Raw genomic sequence first — 21,075 nt, forward strand, 5'->3', positions numbered from 1 at the left:
CTAAGAACCTACCATCACACTGCTACAAGACCAGTAGGTGGCAGTGGCTGGTTTAAATGGGCAAGGAAATCTTTTCTAAGTATTGGGGGTGGAGGGTGAAAATAAGTACTATACAAAGTATATATAAGCTATAAAATGATGAGAGGAAACAAACGTACCTATCATTTTTCTCAATGGGAAGAGCTATATGTTAATATGACAGTCATTACCTAGCCTCTGATATACCTGCTCGCAGGCAGGAATAGCTTCCTAGGAAGGTCAGATGGGTTGGTTAATGAGAGTCCTTCAAATTGTTGGACGAGCAGGGAAACTAGGTTATCATAGTCTCAGTCTAGCCTTAATCACACAAGGTTAGTTATGAGGTCTTGGGGAAAAGTCCTAGCTCTACGCTAGATTATAGTAGGAGTAGTCTATAAAGTGATGGATTTTAATTTTTTCTTCCTACCTAGTAAAAGCTGCTTGAGGCAATTGAGAAAAGGGGGGGAGGGGGTGTTTTGTCAGACCATAGGGCAAGGTCTGGTAAGAACTGGGAATTGTTTCCAATAAGAATAATTCCCTAAGAACTTTCCCGAGTTGATAATTGGAATTACTAAGATCGAAGTATAGCAGACATAAATGGAAAGCTACTTGAACTGGATTCAAGGCGTCATTTAGACCAATTCCCAGTCTCTAGAAGGCTATACCCTTTTTGGCAATAAGACTGAGAGAAGAGAGAACAAGAAATAAGGAGATGAAAACTATCAGAGGAAAGCATGATAATTTTAGAGTTGAGGGGAACATCAAGGTAATCCCCCCCTCTCATTTTACAGATGAAAGACTAAGGTCTAAAAGTATTAAATGGTTTGTCCAAGGTCACACAAGTAATAACAGAGCTAGGATGTGAACCTGGCCCTCTGGGGATGGTAGGCAAGAAGGAAAAAAAAAGGTAGTCAGTAGCCCCTTCTCTCTTCTCTCAGTATGTTTTCAGGGTTTTCAATGCTGTTCTAGACCTAGGCAGTGGAATATTTAATTCTACCATTGGAATTCTTAGGATCAAGTCAAAAAAGATGGCCACAAAAATGTCAGTAGGATAAGCAGGGGTTATAAGAGTTTCAAATGAGGCAAAATCCAAAATACATTGGAATATGAAGATTCAAATGGTCAGCAACCATTCAGAAGGCTCTGACAAACTCCAAACTGTTCGGTCCCTGTTCACAGTTGAGTAAGGAGTTTTGAACCAAAGATCTTGAGAAACTTGAATGAAAGAGTTCACATTTATTATTATCCTCTGACCCACACACAACCCAAGTCTAGTGCTCATGATAGGATAAAATACCACCTAGCCTCACCATTTCCATACCCTTATGAATCCAACCCTCTTTCAACAATCCAGAATCCAATGTCCTTGCAGTCATTCATTACTGCTCCTGACATCCTTCAAAGGCTGGAGAATGGAGGGTAGGCAGGAAAATGAGTAGTGTTCTATCAGTTCTCCAGGCAAAAAACTCAGCAATGACAGATTGGGGTCAAGAGCAGAGGGGGTTCACTTGTCTTTATTGCTTGTGGTTCACTAAGTCTTTATTGCTGTGTCTCTGGATTTGTAGACCACGCCTCGGCTCTTCAATTCCCGAACAATTCCTGCAACAGGAGAAGAAAAAGCTCTGTGAGAAAGAGAAAGGCAGAACAAGAAAGCAAGAACATTTCAGCTATTATGTGGAGAATGGAAGGTAGAGAGAGGACCAGGCTCTAGGTCAGGGGTGGGGAACCTCTGGCTCTGAGGCCACATATGGCCTTCTAGTTCCTTGGGTGTAGCCTTTTGACAGAGTCCAAGTTTTACAAGACAAATCCTTTTACTGAGGGGATTTGTTCTGTGAAGTTTGGATTCAGTCAAAGGGCCACACTTGAGGACCTAGAGAGCCATATGTGGCCTCAAGGCCAGAGGTTCCCTACCCCTGCTCTTGGTAACTCCTCTGAGGTCATTACTAGTAAGAAAAGATTTTGTCTTATTCACGTGGCTTAATACAGATACAAATCTAGGTAGATGACTGATGAATACTAAGTAGATGACACTGACAGGAAAGAGGGACAGTATACCTTGAGGCAGGCGGCCAGTGACAGACACAGCATAAACTCCAGGCTTGAAGGTACCTAAAAGAGATCAAAGGAGATGGTTAAGACTACACAGAAAACTAGCAGAAGGGCTTAGGCTACTAATGAAAAGAGCTTAAGCCCTAGAACAGAAGGGATTGTTCATTGTTTATTCTGGGCTGAATGAAAAAATGGTTCCTATACTTTCCCCCAGTCTAACCCTCTTGCCAGAACCCAGGAGCAAGAGCAACAATGGAACTGCCTGCCCTTTTCTGCAAACAGGGCTGCAGGAAAAAGGATCTGTAATACAGATTTCTGAAAGGAAGAAGGGAAGGAGATACTTACTGACTCGCTGCCATTTAGAGACCCAGCTGTCCTCCGGACTCATCATTGCAATGATTCTGTAAATGAGAAGAAGAGTATTCTGAGTTTCTCTTTATTGAACAGTAGGACGACATGAGAAAACCTTTAAGGGTCTCTATATCCACTTTTATCCTTACACAAATCATAGGTTAGTCACTACAAATTGCCTTAGTCACTACCTCACTAGTACAAGAAACATACCACTTCCTACCTCCAAGATCTCTTAGGGCAGGGGTTCTTAAACTTTTTTTTGTGTCATGGAACCCTCTGGCAGGCTGGTGAAGCCTACAGACTGCACCCACTCGCCCACTACCCCCACTGGTCAGTTTCTTAGAATAATGTTTTTAAATTAATAAAACACAATGGATTACAAATACAGTTATCAGAATATTTTTTTTAAAGTCTACAAACCCCAGGCTAAAAACCTTTTGCCCTAGCCTAGGGAATAGGTGATTCTTAGAGATGGGCAGCCAGTATAGAAGTACAGTGTCACCGTTCATCACTAACGTGACCACTAAACCCAGAGCTTCTGAGAAAGGAGCACCTTCCCTGCCCATTAATTGTCTCCACCAAATTAATTTTTCTTAATGACTTACTGGTATCAACAGAATCATACAAGCTAGAAACCTTAGTTATCTCTGAGTCCTTTCTCTCAAAGACTCTTGCTTGCTGTCACTTCCCACATAACCACCCACAAAATTCTCAAACCATCTCCAGAAATCTCCAATGCTGCCACCCTCAGTAAGGGGCTTCTTATCTATCACATGCCTAAGCACTCCAAATAGCATCCAAATTACAGTCTCCACACTCCTCTTTCTAGTTCACCCTTCACACCCCTGCCACAGTATTCTTCCTAAAGCACATGCCGAAGGTCTCCATCCTACTGCTTAAAATCTTCCAATGGTTCCCAAAGGCCTACAAGACACCGTCTACAAGCTGGCACCAGCCTACCTTTGTAGCCCTTCTTCATCTTCTTCCAGCCTTATCTCTTACAAATACCCTACAATCCAGTCAGGTAGGGCAATCTAGTATTCCTAAAATATGCCTTTATTCATCTTGCTTATGGATGGCTAGAATACATGTTTTCCTTTTTCCCCGCCCAATCTATTTTCTCCACTCAATTTCTGCCTATTAACATCGTTGAAAGGTCTAGCTACTCTCTGTAGTCTTTCCTCATGACTCCAGCTGAATGAGACATTTGCTTTTTCAGGTAAGAATTTATGGGTGTACCCCCCAGGACCTAGCAGTACCTTTCTCATACACTGTATAGTGAAAGAGAATTGGAAAGAGACCTGTCACCAGATGTGTGAATTTAGATCACAGAGGGAGATTCAGACTCTCTGGGCCTGAGATATAACAAGTGCACTGGTCTAGAACAATTCTATTAGGTGTCCAATACATTTCTGGGGGGTATAAGTTGTTGAATGAAGACAATCTAGACTAGGGGTTCTTAACCTGGAATATACAGCCTCCAAGGGGAGCCTGGGTAGATTTCATAGTCTATGAATCTAGATGGGAAAAAAAGTTCTATCTTTATTTTCACTATCTTCTAACTGGATTGTAGCATTTCTTTCAATTATTTAAAAACATTATTTTGAGAAGGGCTGTACAAGCTTCAGTGGACTGTAAAAAGGATTCATGATGCAAAAAAAGTTAAGGACTGGTCTAGATCAAAAGAAAGATGGTAAAAAGAGTCAGGATAAAAAGTGAAGGAAATTGTTTAGATGAAATAACCCTAGGAAAAGAAAAAGACTGACAAATTAGAGGAGAGTAAAGTATTATTCACAAATACTAAAGGGAAGATAGAGGACTTGCCAGCTACCATAGCTATTTCCTCCTTCCTCCTGTTTGGTCTTATCCTTTAATACAGAAGAGGTAGTTTTATTCTGGAGAAACAATCAGGTCCTGAGTTAGCCAGAGTCCTGCCCAGTTTAGATGAAAACCAAACGAAAATTAAAACGCTCCTTCTGGAAAGTTAGTCCTGTTCTTTGGCTCCAGCCCTTGGAGCTTACTTTCTTACCATTTTCTAATGTTGAATGACACCAGCTGTGTATATGGTGAAATTATGACACTGTTTCATTTTTTTCTTTGACCAAAGGGAGAACACCGTAAAAGGAGCACCCTCACCAAAAATGAGAAAGCAACAACCCTTCCTATGTCACACCTCAGATTTCCCTCTGAGACTAAACCTGACTCCTCTCCTTCCCTAATATAGGCTATTCTTGGGTCCTAGTGACTACCTACCATGTTGGTTACAGCAAGTGTGAGAGAAGGTAGGGAAACTACATTTGAGAGAATGGCACAACTAAGAAAAAAAAGCAAAAACTACTTACCCATCAAAAGAAGAGCTTGTACAGTCATATACCATCTCTCGGTTACCTTTCATCTGCAGGTATGAGTCGCAATTATCACAGCCATCATACTCAAATTGGTCTATGGTCTAAAGAAACATGAAAAGGATGCAGAGTTAGTAGGTCCAGCTAAAACAGTAGAGACTTTTCTACTACTATTTCCAGGGATTATCAACCCTGAGTTCAATCCTTCCCACCCTCAACTTCTACCTTTAAGTACCTGTTCCTTCATTTTCCAGGCACTTAGGCCTTATGGCACTCAGGCCCTATCCTTCTTTAATTTACATCATTCCTCACCCCCCCATCCCTTTTCTTCAGCTCCAGTCCTTCCCTTCCCACCCCACCCCCCACACTCCCACCTAGAGCCTTATTTGTCATACCCCTCCCTTCCCCTAGCTTCTCTGTCAGCTCTAAGCATTGTCATCTAATATTCTTGCCTCCCCTACCCCCAAATCCTTCTCCTTCTATTTCTCACCTCCCTGTCCCCATACCACTATTCATTCTTAACTTAATCCATCAAAACCGGAGCTTTTCATCTATCCCAAAGTATCCCTAGTCCCCTTTTCTGAATCTGAAATCTCTATCTTGACCTACTGAATTCACACCTGAAGCACAACTCAACTGACATTTCCTCTGTGAAACTTTTTGACCCTAATCATCAAAATTTAGGTTGCTGTTTGTTTGCATCTCTCGAAAGCACTTATCAGGCTGTGAATTATGGTGTTCTGTGTTTCTGTCTACTGAAACTAGGTGGTAAATTCCATGAAAGCAGGAACTATGTCTTTATCCAAGCTTTGCATCTACCCCAGATAGTGGTCTGCAGCTAATGAATTAGCGTTTAACTGAAAGAGCTCCTTGATTAAATTCAATTCAACAAATACTTATTAATCATCTACTGTATTCAAGTAACTTTACTAGACACTGGGGATACAATGATAAAATCAAGAACAAAGAATTTACATTCTACCTTCAAAGAATTCATGTTCCTTTAGGATTCAGATTCACAAGTGTGGCCCTGTCATCCTTGGAGGTCCCTGAGACTAGCTGTGTGCAAAGACTGGGGGAAATGCAGTTCTGTGTCCAAGGAAGGGCAGGCTATGGTACTGTTTGGCTGTAGCTAAGCGTGCATGTCTGGGGAGGGAAAATGAATGAGGTGAGATTGTGTAGGGTTTGAAATATCAAACATAAAAGTCTGAATCTGATCTTAGGGGCAGCAGGAATAAAGTTTCTACAGCAGGGGGGCGAAGTGATTAGACCTGTGCTTCAGGTACACCTCCGAAGCTTAACTCACTGATCCTTCCCTAAGTTCTCTCTTTCTAATTTTCCTATTATTACAGAAGGCACTACCATCCTCAAGTGGTCACTCAGGTTGGCAAGTTAGGCATCAACTGGCAAGGCCAGTTCTTTCCTACCTTCCTAACACTTCTCCTAAATATCGCTTTCTCTCCTTTGACGCTGCTACTCCCCTGGTCCGCTCCTTCTCACCTCAGCCCGGCCTAGGGCAATAACCCCTGAGGTTTGGTCTTTCTGCCTGCGTCTCCCCCTCTTCCAGTCCATCTTCTATTCAACTGCTGAACTCACCTTCCTAAAGCCCAGGGCTGCTTATGCCGTACGCCTTACTTGATATCGCCTCTCAGATCAAACCTAAACTCCCCGTCTGTCCCTCAAAGCGCTTCACACACCTCGCTCCCTCCTTCCTGTTCAGCCTCCTTACCCCTTCCTCGCCCCCACCACTCTTCAGCCCGCTGACCCGGGCCTCTTGGCTGTCCTCTAGGCCGCGAATGCGCCCCTTCCTTAACTCTAACTCCCGGCTTCTTTCAAGTCCCCACCAACGTCTCACGGTCCGCAAGGCGCCTTCCCTCAGGGATGACCTCCAGTTTATCCCGTGCAGCTCCTAGCACCTTAGGATACCGGTATATAAACGGACAGACGCCCCTGCCAGACTGCTAGCTAGTCCCCGGGAGCAGGTGACCTTTCCATCGCCAGACGCCCGGCACGCAGCAGACCCAGAATGGATGCATGCGGACGGACGTGGCTGGGAAAGGCCGGCTTTCCCTTCCCTTGGCTCCTTCTCTCCCTCCCCGCTCCCCACCCCTCTACAGACGCTCTCCACACTTCGGGCTGCTACCTTGACCAAAGAACAGAGAAGACAGGCTCGCAGGTGCCGCAAATCCTTGGGAACCGTCTCCAACGCCATCGCGGCCGCCGAGAGCCAGAGGACACCTCAACAATCCCCGCCGACAACGTTCCTCTCTCTGGCTCTCCAAATACTGTACCGGAAGTATTCGTCCGGCCCACTCCGAAGGACGACAACATCCGGCGAGGCCTTGCCCCAGACAGGAACTTCCGCTCATTCTTTCCACCTCCCCCCATTGCCTCGAGTTGGTCTCTCCCGCCGAGAGGGCGGGGCCAGGTGGACACCTGGCTCGAGGCCCGCTCCCAGCCTGCCTGAAATCTCGTGGGACCAGAGGGCGCGGGAGACGCTGCTGATTCGTCTTTCTCCGGAAACAGAACCCGCCCACTGCACGCGGCGCGTCCCACAGGCCCCTCCCCTCCTGGTCTTTGGGTTGCGCGGGAGGCCTAGACCTGTTGTGCCTGCAAACCGCACCCCGCAAGAGATTATCTGGCGTAGTTAAATTCAGATTTTGAAGTTCTTCTGGGACTTGGATCAACGTTGGGAACTGTAAAAAACCAAACCCGTGTCTTGACATTCGCGGCGTGAGCGCACACACGTCGCGTTACCTCCTAGAGCCGAGGGTGACAGCTGCGCCACCTCCCGGAGGGGCTGTCGGGAGGAACCAACCCGCGTCCGCGGCCAGACCTCCAGGACCCGGCCCGGCATTTACTTCCATGAACAAAATGGAGAAGATAAGCGCTAACCCTCTCCGTTCGCACAACTCGAACCGTTGACCCTTCCACCTCGGGAGCTCCCCGTGTTCAAGCTGCCGTCCCTCCGGGCGTCGGGGCCGCCTCCTCGCCGGCGCCCTTCTTCTCCCCACCCTCCCATCCAGCCTTCTTAGACCCGAATGGACCCTGATCCAGTCTTCCCGCTATTCGGGGCACAGGGCGGCCCAGATCTGCAGTCCCGGGCTTGAAACGGCCTCCCTCCTCTCTTCCCACGGCCCGCCCCCTTGATGCCGCGCTCGCGGCGTGACCACAGTGGGGGGAGGGGCTGCGTGCACGTAGGTGCGCGGCTTGACCTGGAGGGCACGGCCGGCTTCTGCCCCAGCGCTTAGCACGGTAACGTTAAGACTGTTATTGCCTGTTGACCGTGTCAGAATCGACATCTCCAATCTGTGGTTTTACAGGGTGTAACGAGAGGATGTACCTGTGCCCCTGAAACCATCATCATCGTCATCCCTCAGACCCTATCTTTAAAACCACACTAAATTAGACCTTGTGAATTTGTCTTTTTATAACTTCTTTGTTAAGACCTTACAGGCAATTATCCCCTTTGTCTCCAAACCCTATGAAGGCTCCCCAACCTGCCAATCCATTTTACGATTCAGAAAGCAACATATTTGCCCAAAGGTGAATTGTGACTGAGCCATCCATCCAAATCTCCACTCCTAATCTCTTCCGTGCCTTTGGGGGGGTGAAAGGATACATAACATATCCTGCATTCAACTCCAACGCCTCATCCTTTCCAAGCCCCCCTGATGACAGGTGACGTTACAAAAGAAAAACACAAAACCAGACCTGTTATGCGGATAAATATATTAGTAAATAAATACATTTCTCAACATAGTTCCTGATTCAAGCATCTTTCTGTGTCTGGTTCAGATATAAATAACCATGGGGGTTCTGAGATGCTACTTCTCTCCACCAGAATTAAGAAGCCCTGGAGCTTCCATGGAGAGTTATTCCTGCTTCCCCCACATTCCAAATGGCTTCCCATTGCAAAAAGGGGTAGTGCCTGAAAAGAATGGTACAAGCTTAAATTGCCCCAGGGTGGGCGCCATCTTAACTAGATCCCTCTAGCTCCTGCCCTTTAAGAGCCAACAGCCTTAACTTTCTGTTGCATCCCCACTCTCCCTTTCACACCTTCCCTATTACAAGGGTATCTCTATGATTCACATGGATCTTATGATCCTGTCTTCCTCCTTCCTATTCTCTTTCCAATTTTGGTATTAGGACTCAAATGCCTCAAGTCTCCTCCTTCCCCTGGTAAAGGTCTTCCCTTTCCTACTTTATGGCTGTCCACTCAGATGAATTGCCTCTCTTTTTCCTATACCAGTGCCTTATGCCACCTGTAGAGATGGGGGAAGGGCAGAGAAAGTCCGTTGAGAGCTACTGTGATGTAGCTTTAGAAGCATGGTCATAGGTTCTACAGTACAAATCCTGTTTCCTGCTGCTCATTTTTCAGATGACAAAACAAGCCCACTGTGGTCAAGTGACTTGCCCAGGATCACAGAAATGCTGAAATGTGCTGGTCACTTCTGCAACAGTGGGAGATCCTGAAGGCCAGATTGGGGACTAAGCACAGGAGCTTTTTTTCAGGCCTCTCCCTATGAGCTCACCCTAAGAACACAGTGATTTCAGAGACATGTTATACCCTGGGTTTAAACATGTTTGGCCCTTTCCAGGGCTTATCTGTAACTCAGTGAACCACACATCTATGTAGTGTTCTCTAGGGCTCTGAATTTATGTGGGGAATGAAACCATCTGGTTTCTAATGGGCTGTGGATAAAAAAATAGCCCAGAAGTTACCCCTCAACATGGCTGTCTTCAGGTTTAACCTGGAAGACAGCCAGGCCCATAAAAGCAGCAGCTGGGAAACCCTGCTAGGCACTGCAGCTCTTAGCTAGGACCAACGTGCAGAAGCCATCACTCTAGAGCCAAGGGCAGGAAACAACACCCGGGATATGGGGGAGCACTCTCAGCACCATCACCCCTTTCGCCTCCACTGGCACTTTTGAGTACAGCCAAAGAAAGGGTGTTCACTGAGCCCCTTTCTTCTCTAGAGGGGGAGGGAAGCAGGGATTCTGAGCTGGGCTAGGTGCCAAGTCATCCCAGGGCACATTGTTGTTGGAGGCCTTGAGTTGGAGCCTGTCCCATCTCACACTGCCTGTTCACACAGTTCTTCAATCTCTTCCTCTGGACCTGCATTCAGAGAAAAGGGAAGGGCATAAGTCTTTGAAAGAAAGTTTGACTTTGTCTTCCACCATTGGCCAGAAGACAGAAAGCAAGGCAAGGAGACACCAAGATAGACAGAAACTGAGAGAAAATGGTATGGGTAAAAGGGTATGTATGTGTGTGTGTCTGTGTGTACACATACACACATATACATACACATGTGTATACACATACACACATGATATATGTATGTGCTCCTATATGTATGTATATAAAACTCTAATGGAACTCAAAAGAAAGGGACATTAATTTTCCTTTCCTTCCAAAGAAGATGTTCGTTACTGACAGCAAAGAAAACAATCACATGCCAGGGTCTAAAATAAATCAGTACAAGCGTAACAAAAATCAAACAGTATCTCTAAAAGAAATGTAATATTTTTATGTTTCCTAAATTCCCTTAGAATTTGTCTTCTTAGGACTCTGGGCCCAGAGTGAGTGTGGGGAAGTCCTCCAAAGCTGTCATCAGCTTAACACCTTAGCCCAGATATCTAGGCTTGGGAGAAGTGACTAGTAGGGGGAAAGACAGCTCAGGAAGGGGGTGATTTGGGAAAATTAATTTTTGAAAAACTGAACTTGAAAATTAATCAACTGTTGCCATATGATTACAGCTGGGAGGTATAAGGTCCCTTCTGGGACAAGCTAGATCTAGCTAATAAAGCTATCCAGAGAAGGTAGGTAGACCCACACTGTTTCCTTAATCTTGAGGGAAAGAAAGAAACCCAAGGAGACTAGGGCACTTACTATATAGGGCAAAGGTGACACTGTACTCAATTATTCAACAAGCAATTATTAAATCCCTAACTTGTGCTAGGCACTGTGCTGGGGATACAAATACAAAGAATGAAATTATTTCAATTTCAAAGGAACTTACATTCCAACAAGAAACAAGTGTATAGATGCATGCATATATATATATATGTATATATATGTGCGTGTGTATGTATATGTGTACATATGTATATTAAAAAATAAAATAAAAATAGTTTAATAAAAAGGAGTTTAGGAGAGAGGGCACTAGCAATTGGGGAATAAGGAAAGGTCTTGTTCAGGTCAAAGTGGTGTTTGAGCTGCATCTTGAAGAAAGGGATTCTGAGATGAAGTTTAGGAGGGAGTGCATTCCAGGAAAGGAGAAAAGTGCTAGCCCAAAAGCAGAGAGAGTGGAGATGGGATGTTTTGTGTAAGAAACAGAGAAGGAGCCCATTTGGTTGGATCAGGAACTGATGTCTGAGAAACTGAAAATCTGAACGATGGGTTGGAACCCGGTTGTGTTATCTCCCCTAAAATACGTGTGTGTATTTATATGTTATCTCCCCTAAACTGTTGTTGTTCAGCCATTTTCAGTTGTGTCCAACTCTTCATGACCCCATCTGGAGTTTTCTCTCTTGGCAAAGATACTGGAATGGTTTGCCATTTCCTTCTCTAGCTCATTTTACAGATGAGGAAGCTGAGGCAAACAGGGTTAAGTGACTTACCTAGGAACACAGCTAAGTGTTTGAGGCTGGATTTGAACTCAGGAAAATGAATCTTCCTGATTGTAGGCCCAGCACTCTATCCACTACTGCCATCTATCCCTCCTCTAAAACAGACTTATGGACATTGATATCTGGCCACTAGACCCAAATGGCTCTGTAAGAGAAAGTGAGGCTGGTGACTTTGCACAGCTCTCTCTCACTCTTAAATCAAATTCAATTGCAAGTCATGTCATCATCTCCCTGATGTCATGGTCCTCTTTGAGAACAAAAAACAAACCCTAACCATAATGTACATATTTATCTCCTCTAATATATATATATATATATATATATATATATATACACACACACACACACACACACACATGTGCTGTCTCCTTTTATACGTGTGTGTAATGTATATATATGTATGTATGTATGTATGTATGTATGTGTATATATATAATCTCCCTAACAATGTAAGCTTCTTGATAGCAGAGATCATTTTTTTTTACTTTGGCTATTCCAATACTGAGTATTATGATTAGCACACAGTAGGCACTTAATGTTTGCTGACTAACAGATCTTGTCTTCAGTCCCACATCCTAGTCTTCCTACTCTTTTCTTCCCCACCACTCTTAATCTCACCAGCAAACTCACCAGGCTGGGCTGTCAGTGCCTGACAATGTGGGTAAGGACACGTCCTGTCCTCCAGGACACCAGGACTCCATTCAGTGGGTCTCTCCTCAGGTGGACAAGGACTCAATGGATGACAATGTGTAAGGCACAGCCACACAGGCTGTGAACTTGAATAACAGGGTCCTGTAGCATCTGGTAGCAGCCTTGTATCCAGGCCCAGAGGTCCAGGGATTAAAGAGTGGGCTTCTCGAAGCCAGGGGTATGTTAAGCCAGAATCATGATGGGGAAGGGCTTGGAAGCTAGGGATTACAGGAACATCCTGGGGTGGGATAGGCTCTGGGAGCCCCCTCCGTTTCCTCTGTTGCTGTCGTGCCAAAACAGCAGGTCTCTGTAATCCTAAAGGGCTAGGAAGGTGAGCAGGGCTGGGACTAGAGTTTTCCTCAGAGCCACAGTATGACTCCGTGAGAGCCCGAGGCCTTGGATAAGAGAGCTGTCTAGACAGGGATGCAGGGATACATTTGGGGGCTTTTTGGACAAGAGGTGGTGGCTCTGGTTGGGGTTCTGTCTGGGATGCTGTGAGCCTGAGCTGGGGTAGTCCAGTTTCTGGGCTAGCTTTCTTGCCATGCCACTGGAAGCGTTTTTTGTAATGATGGTGCCGATGTTTATGATAGTGTATATGGCTGGACATCTGAACATCTGCTTTTGGCACCACTGAGTCCAGAGAGCGGGGCCGATAACCTATACTGGGCTGTACCTCCTCCCGGGTCTCACCTTCAGGGCTGCAGTATACCAAAGGGTCAAAGTCACTAAGGGAACTTCGGAAAGTAGAGCTGCTGCCATGGATGCCCTGAAGGCTAATATCTGTGCAATTGACCACTGAGTCACTGGAAGAACCATGGCAGGGCCCAGAACTGGAGTCACTGGCTGGTCCATCTGCCAGATACCCACTTCTCTCTGTACAGTAGCTGTCCCCTGATCCACTGCTATCATGTGGCCTTGACCGTCGTGGAGAGGCTGAGCAAGTTGATTGGTACTGCATGGAAGAGGCTCTGAAGCGGCCCAGCCTCCAGTTAGCAGCATGGGGATGCTGGGGAGCCGCTGGGCGAGGCTGAGTGCATGCATGTCCGAGATGCAAAGTTCTGGGTGGGCGATGATGCCAAGAACCATGCTCCATGGAGGATAAAAAGGGGCGAGGTCGAGGGGGTTGGGCTACTGGAGTCTGTGAAGAACCCTGCAAGTATGCTGCAGGGAGATGATAGTGGGCATGACCAGGATGCTGGCGAATGAGATGGAGTCTTCTGCCAGGTTCTTGGTATGGACGTGGGGGTCCTGAGGACTGGGAAAATGGATCTCCCTCTATGAAAAGAGAAGAATTTCAAGATTTGACGCTACTCATTTGATGGCTTAGGGAAACAAGGATATCAGCTTCCATCACTCACCTTAAACTCATCATACATACACACCCTCCGAAATTATGTCTCTTTTCTTCTCCTCCAACTTGGGTGGTCTCTCCTCTGAGAAACCCACCCAGAATATCTATCTCACCACATCTCATCTACTACTGGAACACTTTTTTCCTTGGTTCTATGTCCTGTCAACCTTCCCCAAAAGAGCCTCTAGGGAAGTCCTTGGCTCAAATCACCTACCTATGATGTTGAACATGCATAGTGGGCAGGTCTGGTGCTGATGAAGCCAAGGGTCCACACAGGTACGGTGGAATTCATGGCGGCAGGAAATAATCCGTAGCTCCTGGACGAAATGAGAAAATGGTCAAGACCCAAGAGGATATGGAGTCAAAAAAAAAAAAAAGAACCCAGAATCTCACCTTTCCACCCCAATTTCTTGCTATTTCTTCTTCCTACCTCCAAGAAAAATAAGAAAATGGACAGAACCCCAGAACCCTGGGGCTTCCTTCCCAATTTCCACCATTTGGAGAGGGGAAGTAAGAAAAGAAAAAGCTAACGTGACCCCACCAATGCATCTTATGAAGGGCTTTCCATATGTAGAGTCCCCTGAAGCTCCAGTCCTTCCTTCCTAAGGTCAAGTTGGGGAACTAGGAGGCCTTTCCTCACCTGCCCATCTGTAAACTCTTCTAGACAGATTGCACAGATGGGTGTAGAGCTGCAGCTGCTCCCAGAGTCAGACCACTGGGATTGGACTTGTCTGCAATTGGTCCTATACCTTCGAGTGGCCAACTGGCTGATGGCCCAAGCTGTTCGCTGTTGCAAGGGTTCCTGGGGAGAGAAGTATGGGCTTAAGAATGATAAATATTAACTGCTCCCTCAGCCCCAGGATCCTAGACCTTATCTAGTACTTTCAGGACCTAATGCATTTTCCCCCCCATTATCCCCCAAAGTGAAGCCTGAACCATGGTTAGTTCACCATCACATTGTATTTGGCAGTTATTCCTTTTTAAATCTTTCTTCCTCTGTTTCTCTCTACTACATGGGTTCATATTGTTCTCCAAAGGGGATCAGTGAGGGAAGTTTGAATAGGGGGTGGGGGCTTGGATAATGAACAGTAGAACCTGAACTGAACATACTATCCATTCTGTTTTTGTTGTTCCCCATCACCACCAAAAATGTGAGCCCACCAATCTCACCGGCCTGTGACGGGGGCGGCATCGGATCCGTAGCACAGAAGCAAGAATGACCACAAAGATGATGCCCACCACAGTGAGGAGGATCCACACGTCATAATCTGGCTATATGGGAGGCAGAACAGAGAAGGGTAATAACATAAGTGTGACCCACATCAGAGAGAAATGAAATTTGGGGACCCAGAAGGTGATCACCACCCATTTTCACCACTAGTTCTTCCAAATGATTGGCCTTGAATTAGGAAGAGGGTGTTGGGTCTCCCTTCCCAGGGATACTTCCAAGGGGATTATTTCTATATTCACTTGATAGGAATGAGGTAGAAACTATTCAGTTTTGGAGTATAAGAAAAAAGATGCTTTGGGTAAGTCACAGTAAAGTACAAATAAAATGGAGTCCTGGTTGAGTTGCACCCATGGCATGGCAAAAAAAAGCCAATGGAGATCAAGAAACCTAGATTCTAGTCCTAGTTCTAATATTAATTGTATGACCTTGAGCAAGTCACTTGATCTCTGTGGGCTTCAACTGCTTCTAATTATGAAATTCTAGAGCTAGAAGAGACTTTACAAATAGTCATCTCAGTTTGTAGTGTAGAAAATGAAGGCTCAGAAGTGAACGGGCTTGGCCAAGGTGACACATGAGCAGCAGCAGAGGTGGAAAACCCAGGGCTCCTGACTTGTGGGCTATCTTGCTGTCTTTCTTTCAGTGATCAATACAAAAGGTAAAACCAGGGATATCATTCAAGAAGGCTCCAGAACAGTCCTGTGTCCTCCATACACATATGCTCCTGCTGCTCCTCAAAGGACAACATGATAAACAGCATCCTGAGAGAGAAGGAGCCCATCTGTTCCTGTCCCATTTCCAGAGATAAAAGGCAAAAGATGGTGGTGAGCAGGGAACTCTCACCCAAGCTGGGGGCTCCTTAAGCTCAATTCGCACGTGGGCCTTTTGGTTCTTGTACACAAACTCCATCAACTTCTCGGCATCCTTGTCCCAAATCAACACCACTGGCCACCTCAGTCCCAGGGGCTGCTGTAGCTGAATGAGATAAAGCACTGTAAATCATCATCTTGAGCCCCCTCTGCTGCCCCATGGTCTTGCTGACATCTGCTTCCTCATTCCCCTTCCCCAGGCCCTCAAGAGAAAATGGATCTATCCGTCCTCGTCCTCCCTCCATGTGCCTAGAGGCTTCCAGGTACCTGCTCAGCAGCTGCACGATCCTCGGTGATATCAAAGAGGACAGCACTAGCTCCTCTCTCACCTGCCATTCGGGCCTGAAAGAGACACAAGCAACAAAGTCAGGAGTCCCAAAAGGAGATACCTATCTATCTATCTGGCCTCTAGGCATTTTCTCTGACTGTTCCCCATGCTGGGAATGCCTTCCCTTCTCCCTTTCTATTAACCTTGTTGTTGTTGTTATTGTTGTTCAGTCATTTTCAGTCACGTCTGACTCTTTGTGAGCCTATTTGGGATTTTCTTGGCAAAGATGCTCGAGTGTTTTGCCACATACTTCTTCAGTTCATTTTACAGATGAGGAAACTGAAGCCAGTCAGTGTCTGAAGCCAGAACTGACTTCCTGACTACAAGTCCAGCATTCTATCTACTATGCCACCTAGCTGCCCATTAACTTCCCTGACTTCCTTTAAATCTCAACTAAAATCTCACCTTCTACAGAAGTCTTCCCTCTATTAATTATTTCCTATTTATCCTATAAATAGCTTGCTTTGTAAAAACTGCTTGCATGTTTTATCTTCCCCAATTAGATTATGAACTCCTTGAGGGCAAGGACTGTCTTTTACCTCTTCTGTATCCTCAATAGTGCCTGGCACATAGTTTACTGATTGATTACATCCCAGCTCCATTCTTTCACACATTCCTCCTGATGAATAGGTACTTCCTATAATACACCACATCTACTCATACATAACAGATTCCCTGTGTCCTGAGCTCCACATATGCATGTTTACTCTGCTCCTCAAATGAGAAGAGAAAAGTACTCTCAGTACAGGTCCCTGAAGCAGCAGTACCAACCACATCTACTCATTCTGTTTTGCTTCCTAGAGGTGAGCCCAGAAAGGCTCTCTTGAGAAGCCAACCTTTCTTTAAGAGCAGAGCTCAGGACCTAACTCTTTAAGTGGTGCTTTGAAAACCTAGTTCAACACTACTAATGGTCTCTCTCCTTCCCCTTCCCATGGCCCTACAACAGTCCACCTTAAAAGTCTCTCCTCTTCCATATATTCACCTGTCTCCCTTACACACACACACATACACACACACACACACACACACACACACACACGCACGCACGCACGCACGCACGCGCGCGCGCGCGCGCGCGCGCGCGAGCGCGCTTTGGAACCCTGCCAAGGCTGCTAGCTCTTTCCTTGGCTTCAGTTCAAGATAACTTAAAGGAGTCTACATTCTTAGCTCTGTCCCCTAATTCGTGCTGGATGGTAACGTCAGGAGACGGGGTAAAGACAAGTGAGAGAATGTTTCTACCCAAAAACAGATAGAAGATAATGGTGAAAGGAAACTGATTTTCCCTGAGCAGATACAGAGACATAAAATTGACATGTGGGGAGGAGAAAGATAATAAAACTAAAACAGGTTGTATATGGGAGATATTTTTTAATGGGGGCAGGGAAGGGGGAGTATGTAGAGGATTGCCAGGGTGAATGTATTAGTTCCTAACTCCTCCCACTCCCAACTTCAGTCACTAACCAGCTTATATTCTAGGGCAAACAGTTTTATCTCAATGATAACATCTTAGTTCCATGAATTCCCCAGATGAGTTGCCCTGCTGCCTGGAGTTGCCTGCTATGGTCTGAGGCTTCCTTAGCAGCAGGGAAGGAGTTAACCTAAGTGTATTAGGTAGTGGCAGGAAGAGAAACAGAGTGTGGGGATGGAATTTACTTACACTTTTTTTTTTCTTCTAGCTCTTTGATCTCTGTGTCCCAGGAAGAGCCTGTCAGGGCAGGTCTCTTGCCAGGCAGGCTCCACCAGGCTTCCCTCTCCCCTGAGGGGGGCCCCTTAGTGCCAGCAGCCTCTGGGCAAGGAAGCCTGGGGGGAAGGGTAAGGAGATACCAAGGCAATACTCTCTGTGACAAGTAAGGAATATAAGGGAGAGAGCATCTTCTCAAAGTCAACCATTCATTCCTTCCAAGACAGAGTTAGGTAGCCTATGGCCTGTCTCAGTTCTAAGACAAAAGCTCAGAATGTCAATTGCCTGGAAAGTCACAGAATGCTAGAATAAGAGTGCAAGAGGTAATTTAGTTCAGCCCCCTGCCTCCAGGCACTGAGCTATCCTTGCAAAAATGAAAATCTCCAGTTTTTAAAACCTTCCTAGGAAGGAGATTCCTGGGTATTCCTTGCTACCTCCCTTTTCAGTTATCTGTGACTCCAGAACTGAGCTTAGTCCAAGGGTCTAATCAGACCTAAGGGATGGAAGAATGGGGTATCTGGAGTGGTATAGCTGGGCCAAGGACCAGCAGCTAGGGAAAAATAGGAAATTCCATTAGGAACATTATGGCTCCAGGGCATATTAAAGGGGCAGGGGGAGGGGACAAACTCTAAACTTGCCTAGGTTTCTGTCCTCCTTTTGACTACCCAGGAATAAACAGGTTTGAGGAATCATCTTATATGTTTAGGAAACAAGATTCCTGAGTTCTACCTTTCCTATCATCTTCACCCCCACCCTAGTTTCACCATCTAGGAAACAGAAATAATGATCTAGGAAAGACAATGTGAAATTCCATCCAGACTGTATGGACTAGATAGTAGATGGAGGTACCAGGATAGCACAGTCCAAGGGGGAAGGCAGTCTTCTAAAGATTTCCTTACCATCCCCACCCTTCTCTTTGAAGGGTTGGGGTAAGGAACAGTGGAAAGTAATTATTGCAACGTTCAAACGTCCCAGCCCATTACAGCCCATAATTACAAAGTAGTAAAAAATGATCAAAGAGCCTAGGATGTTTGCCATCAGGCAAAAACAAACAGGACTTTCAGGTAGAGGATTCTCCTGGCCCAGGTTTGAGGAAAAATGCCAGATTTGGTGACAGATGGCAGCAAATGACTGGCATTTGTGGATGCACAAAGCCATCAATTTTCACATCTTCCAAGAAGCCCAAGCAATCTCTTTGATTTCTTCTGAAGGGAACTGGTGCTAGAATGAAGTCATTAGAAATCTCCTCAGAGAGGTAGGGGTATCAGAAAAGAAGGGAAAGGATAAATCCTCCAACGAGGAATTATGGGAATGAGTTAAAAAATTAAAATGTTGATTCACAGACAAGTTCTCAGGATGAAGGATGATTCTGTTTTCAGACACTAGCTTTAGAGATAGCCTCACCAGGAAAAGCACAAGAAGTAGTCAGCCCACCAAGGATGGCAAAGAAAATTGCTTAGCAATCCCCACCAATACTAAGTGACCAGACCAAGAAGCAGCACTGAACCTGTTTCAAGGCTCCTGTTGCTGGGTCAGTTCCTTTGCTTCTTTACTTTTGCAAACACAAAAGTGGAAAACTCCTGCATTCCCAAGGAAGCATACAGCATTTACCCTACTTCTCCATATGGGTAAAGAAAGCAGGCCCAGTAGTTCCTAGCACTCTACCAAAATGATATTATTTCCCTTTTGTGGGCAGCTAGGTGGTGCAGTGGATAGAGCACCAGTGCAGGAGTCAGGAGAACCTGAGTTCAAATCTCATCTCAGATACTTGACATTCACTAACTGTGTGACCTTGGGCAAGTCACTTAACCCCAATTGCCTCATCCTGGGACATCTCCAGTCATCCTGATGAATATCTGGTCACTGGATTCAGATGGCTCTGGAGGAGAAGTGAGGCTGGTGACCTGCACAGCCCTCCCTCACTCAAAACAAAGTCAAAGTGCAAGTCATGTCATCATTTCTCTGATGGCATGGTCTTCTATGGCAATGAAAGACGAACACACACACATTATTTCTCTTTTACTGCATGATTCTGCCCAACCTGCCCTACTATGTCACTTTGACACAAGATATCATGTCTCTTGGCTTCAATTATTCCAATATACTTGACTAACTTCACAGACCATTGGACAGGGGGATACAACCTAAAAGATTAAATTCTAGATCCCACAGTAGATCCTACTGGCTATTCATCAGTCTACTGGGCTGGGTGGGGCTAGGCTTGGGTAGGGCATGGAGTTGACTTTGTTTCCTAAAGGTTTACACAACTCCACTGGGAATCAAATCTTTTCTTCTGAATTATGATAGCACTTTATGCTAAACACATGATTCTTGTTATCTACTATTTGTCTTAGTTACTTGTATAATTTTATTATTTTACTTACTAGATTATAAGCTTCTGTAGGACAGGGACTATGTTTTATAACTCTTTGTATGCCCTGTAGTGCCTTGCATGTAGCAGGTGCTAAAAAATGTTTTCTAAATGAGTAAATTATAGTCTGAGATTGTTAAACAAGGGAAACAAGACAATAAGAGGTGATGGTGCTTCTAGTAAAGGATTTGTAAATCTTATGTATTACATAAATATGAATTACTGTTGTGACAATGACGATGATGATGATGATGATGGTCTAAGCAAGGAGACAGTGGGGACCTCCAATATGAAATCATGCCTCATCTTTGGCAGATCTACAGAGCGAAATCATAAGGAAATCTTTCTCAGAATACCTTTCTTCCAAGGACAAAGGAAAACAGTCAATGAATAAGCCACTTCATAATTCCAACTATGAGATGAGTATAACACAGATTCTTGGGCAGGAAAGCATGGGGAAAGTGACCAACTGAAGTAGTAGAAGATAATTATTTCTGGAGGCCAGGGTAGAACCATGTAGCATATGATCCTCTCAGAGCCAGAAGATTGCAAAGCACATTGCTTATGTTATGGCTCTTGCTCTGTGGGTCATTACTTTACCTTGCTGGCCAATGACAGACAGGGACGGGGGGCTCTCCTTGGGCTCTCCAGCTTGACAATGCTTATGAAACCAGGTTCCAGGTTGTCATCATCACTGGCGTTGCATAAGTAAAGAGGATGGGACTGCAGGAACAGAAAAACAAGCTATTTAGGGAAGTTTTGGCAGTCATCAAGAAGAAACATTAATTTCAAATCCTCTGACCTTGGCCCTAGCCATTAGGAACCCTGAAGACTTAAAGGAACTTTGTTTATAGCCTTCACGGTAGTGTGAACACCTTGATAAAAAGAACTGTCATTCTGATGGGGGTAGAATCCAGGATTTGAAAAGAAACAGATGGAAAAGGAGAGAAGTACCAAAAATAATGATTGAGTAAGAAGCCAGTGGCAAAGCAGTGGTGGCTAGATTAAGAATTCCAATTGTCCTTTAAACCTACCTCTGATTTTTCAAATAAAGCAGGTATGCAATGCCCTAATCGTGTTAGAACCTGATTCTCTTTCCGCTGGTCTCAGGGAACCCACTAGAACAGTTACCTCTCTTATAGATTCTCTTCTTCCAAAT

General features: G+C 45.2%; 2 protein-coding genes across 5 annotated transcripts in view; both read right to left on the reverse strand.

The window, feature by feature from the left end:
* Positions 1–1,234: 1,234 nt before the first annotated feature.
* On the reverse strand, positions 1,235–9,831 carry SUPT4H1 (SPT4 homolog, DSIF elongation factor subunit). The gene is made up of 5 exons (XM_072646844.1): positions 6,910–9,831; positions 4,764–4,870; positions 2,413–2,468; positions 2,074–2,127; positions 1,235–1,617 (listed from the first exon to the last, which is right to left on the reverse strand). Exons 1-5 carry the CDS (start codon positions 6,976–6,978, stop codon positions 1,550–1,552), a joined length of 354 nt encoding a protein of 117 aa, XP_072502945.1. The 5' UTR covers positions 6,979–9,831; the 3' UTR covers positions 1,235–1,549.
* Positions 8,482–21,075, reverse strand: part of RNF43 (ring finger protein 43) — a 100,020-nt gene continuing 87,426 nt past the window's right edge. For 3 of the 4 annotated variants that reach the window (XM_072646837.1, XM_072646836.1, XM_072646839.1), the window contains 8 exons: positions 20,517–20,639; positions 15,804–15,878; positions 15,511–15,642; positions 14,610–14,711; positions 14,080–14,241; positions 13,654–13,756; positions 12,029–13,363; positions 8,482–9,884 (listed from right to left, as the gene is read on the reverse strand). In XM_072646837.1, coding sequence (XP_072502938.1) covers positions 9,841–9,884; positions 12,029–13,363; positions 13,654–13,756; positions 14,080–14,241; positions 14,610–14,711; positions 15,511–15,642; positions 15,804–15,878; positions 20,517–20,639 — 2,076 coding nt within the window. In that variant the 3' untranslated portion in view covers positions 8,482–9,840. The remainder of the gene's footprint in view (positions 9,885–12,028; positions 13,364–13,653; positions 13,757–14,079; positions 14,242–14,609; positions 14,712–15,510; positions 15,643–15,803; positions 15,879–20,516; positions 20,640–21,075) is intronic. The other variant, XM_072646838.1, reaches the window with a different exon arrangement.

This window comes from Notamacropus eugenii, chromosome 2, assembly GCF_028372415.1.
Source record: "Notamacropus eugenii isolate mMacEug1 chromosome 2, mMacEug1.pri_v2, whole genome shotgun sequence".
Classification (NCBI taxonomy): domain Eukaryota; kingdom Metazoa; phylum Chordata; class Mammalia; order Diprotodontia; family Macropodidae; genus Notamacropus; species Notamacropus eugenii.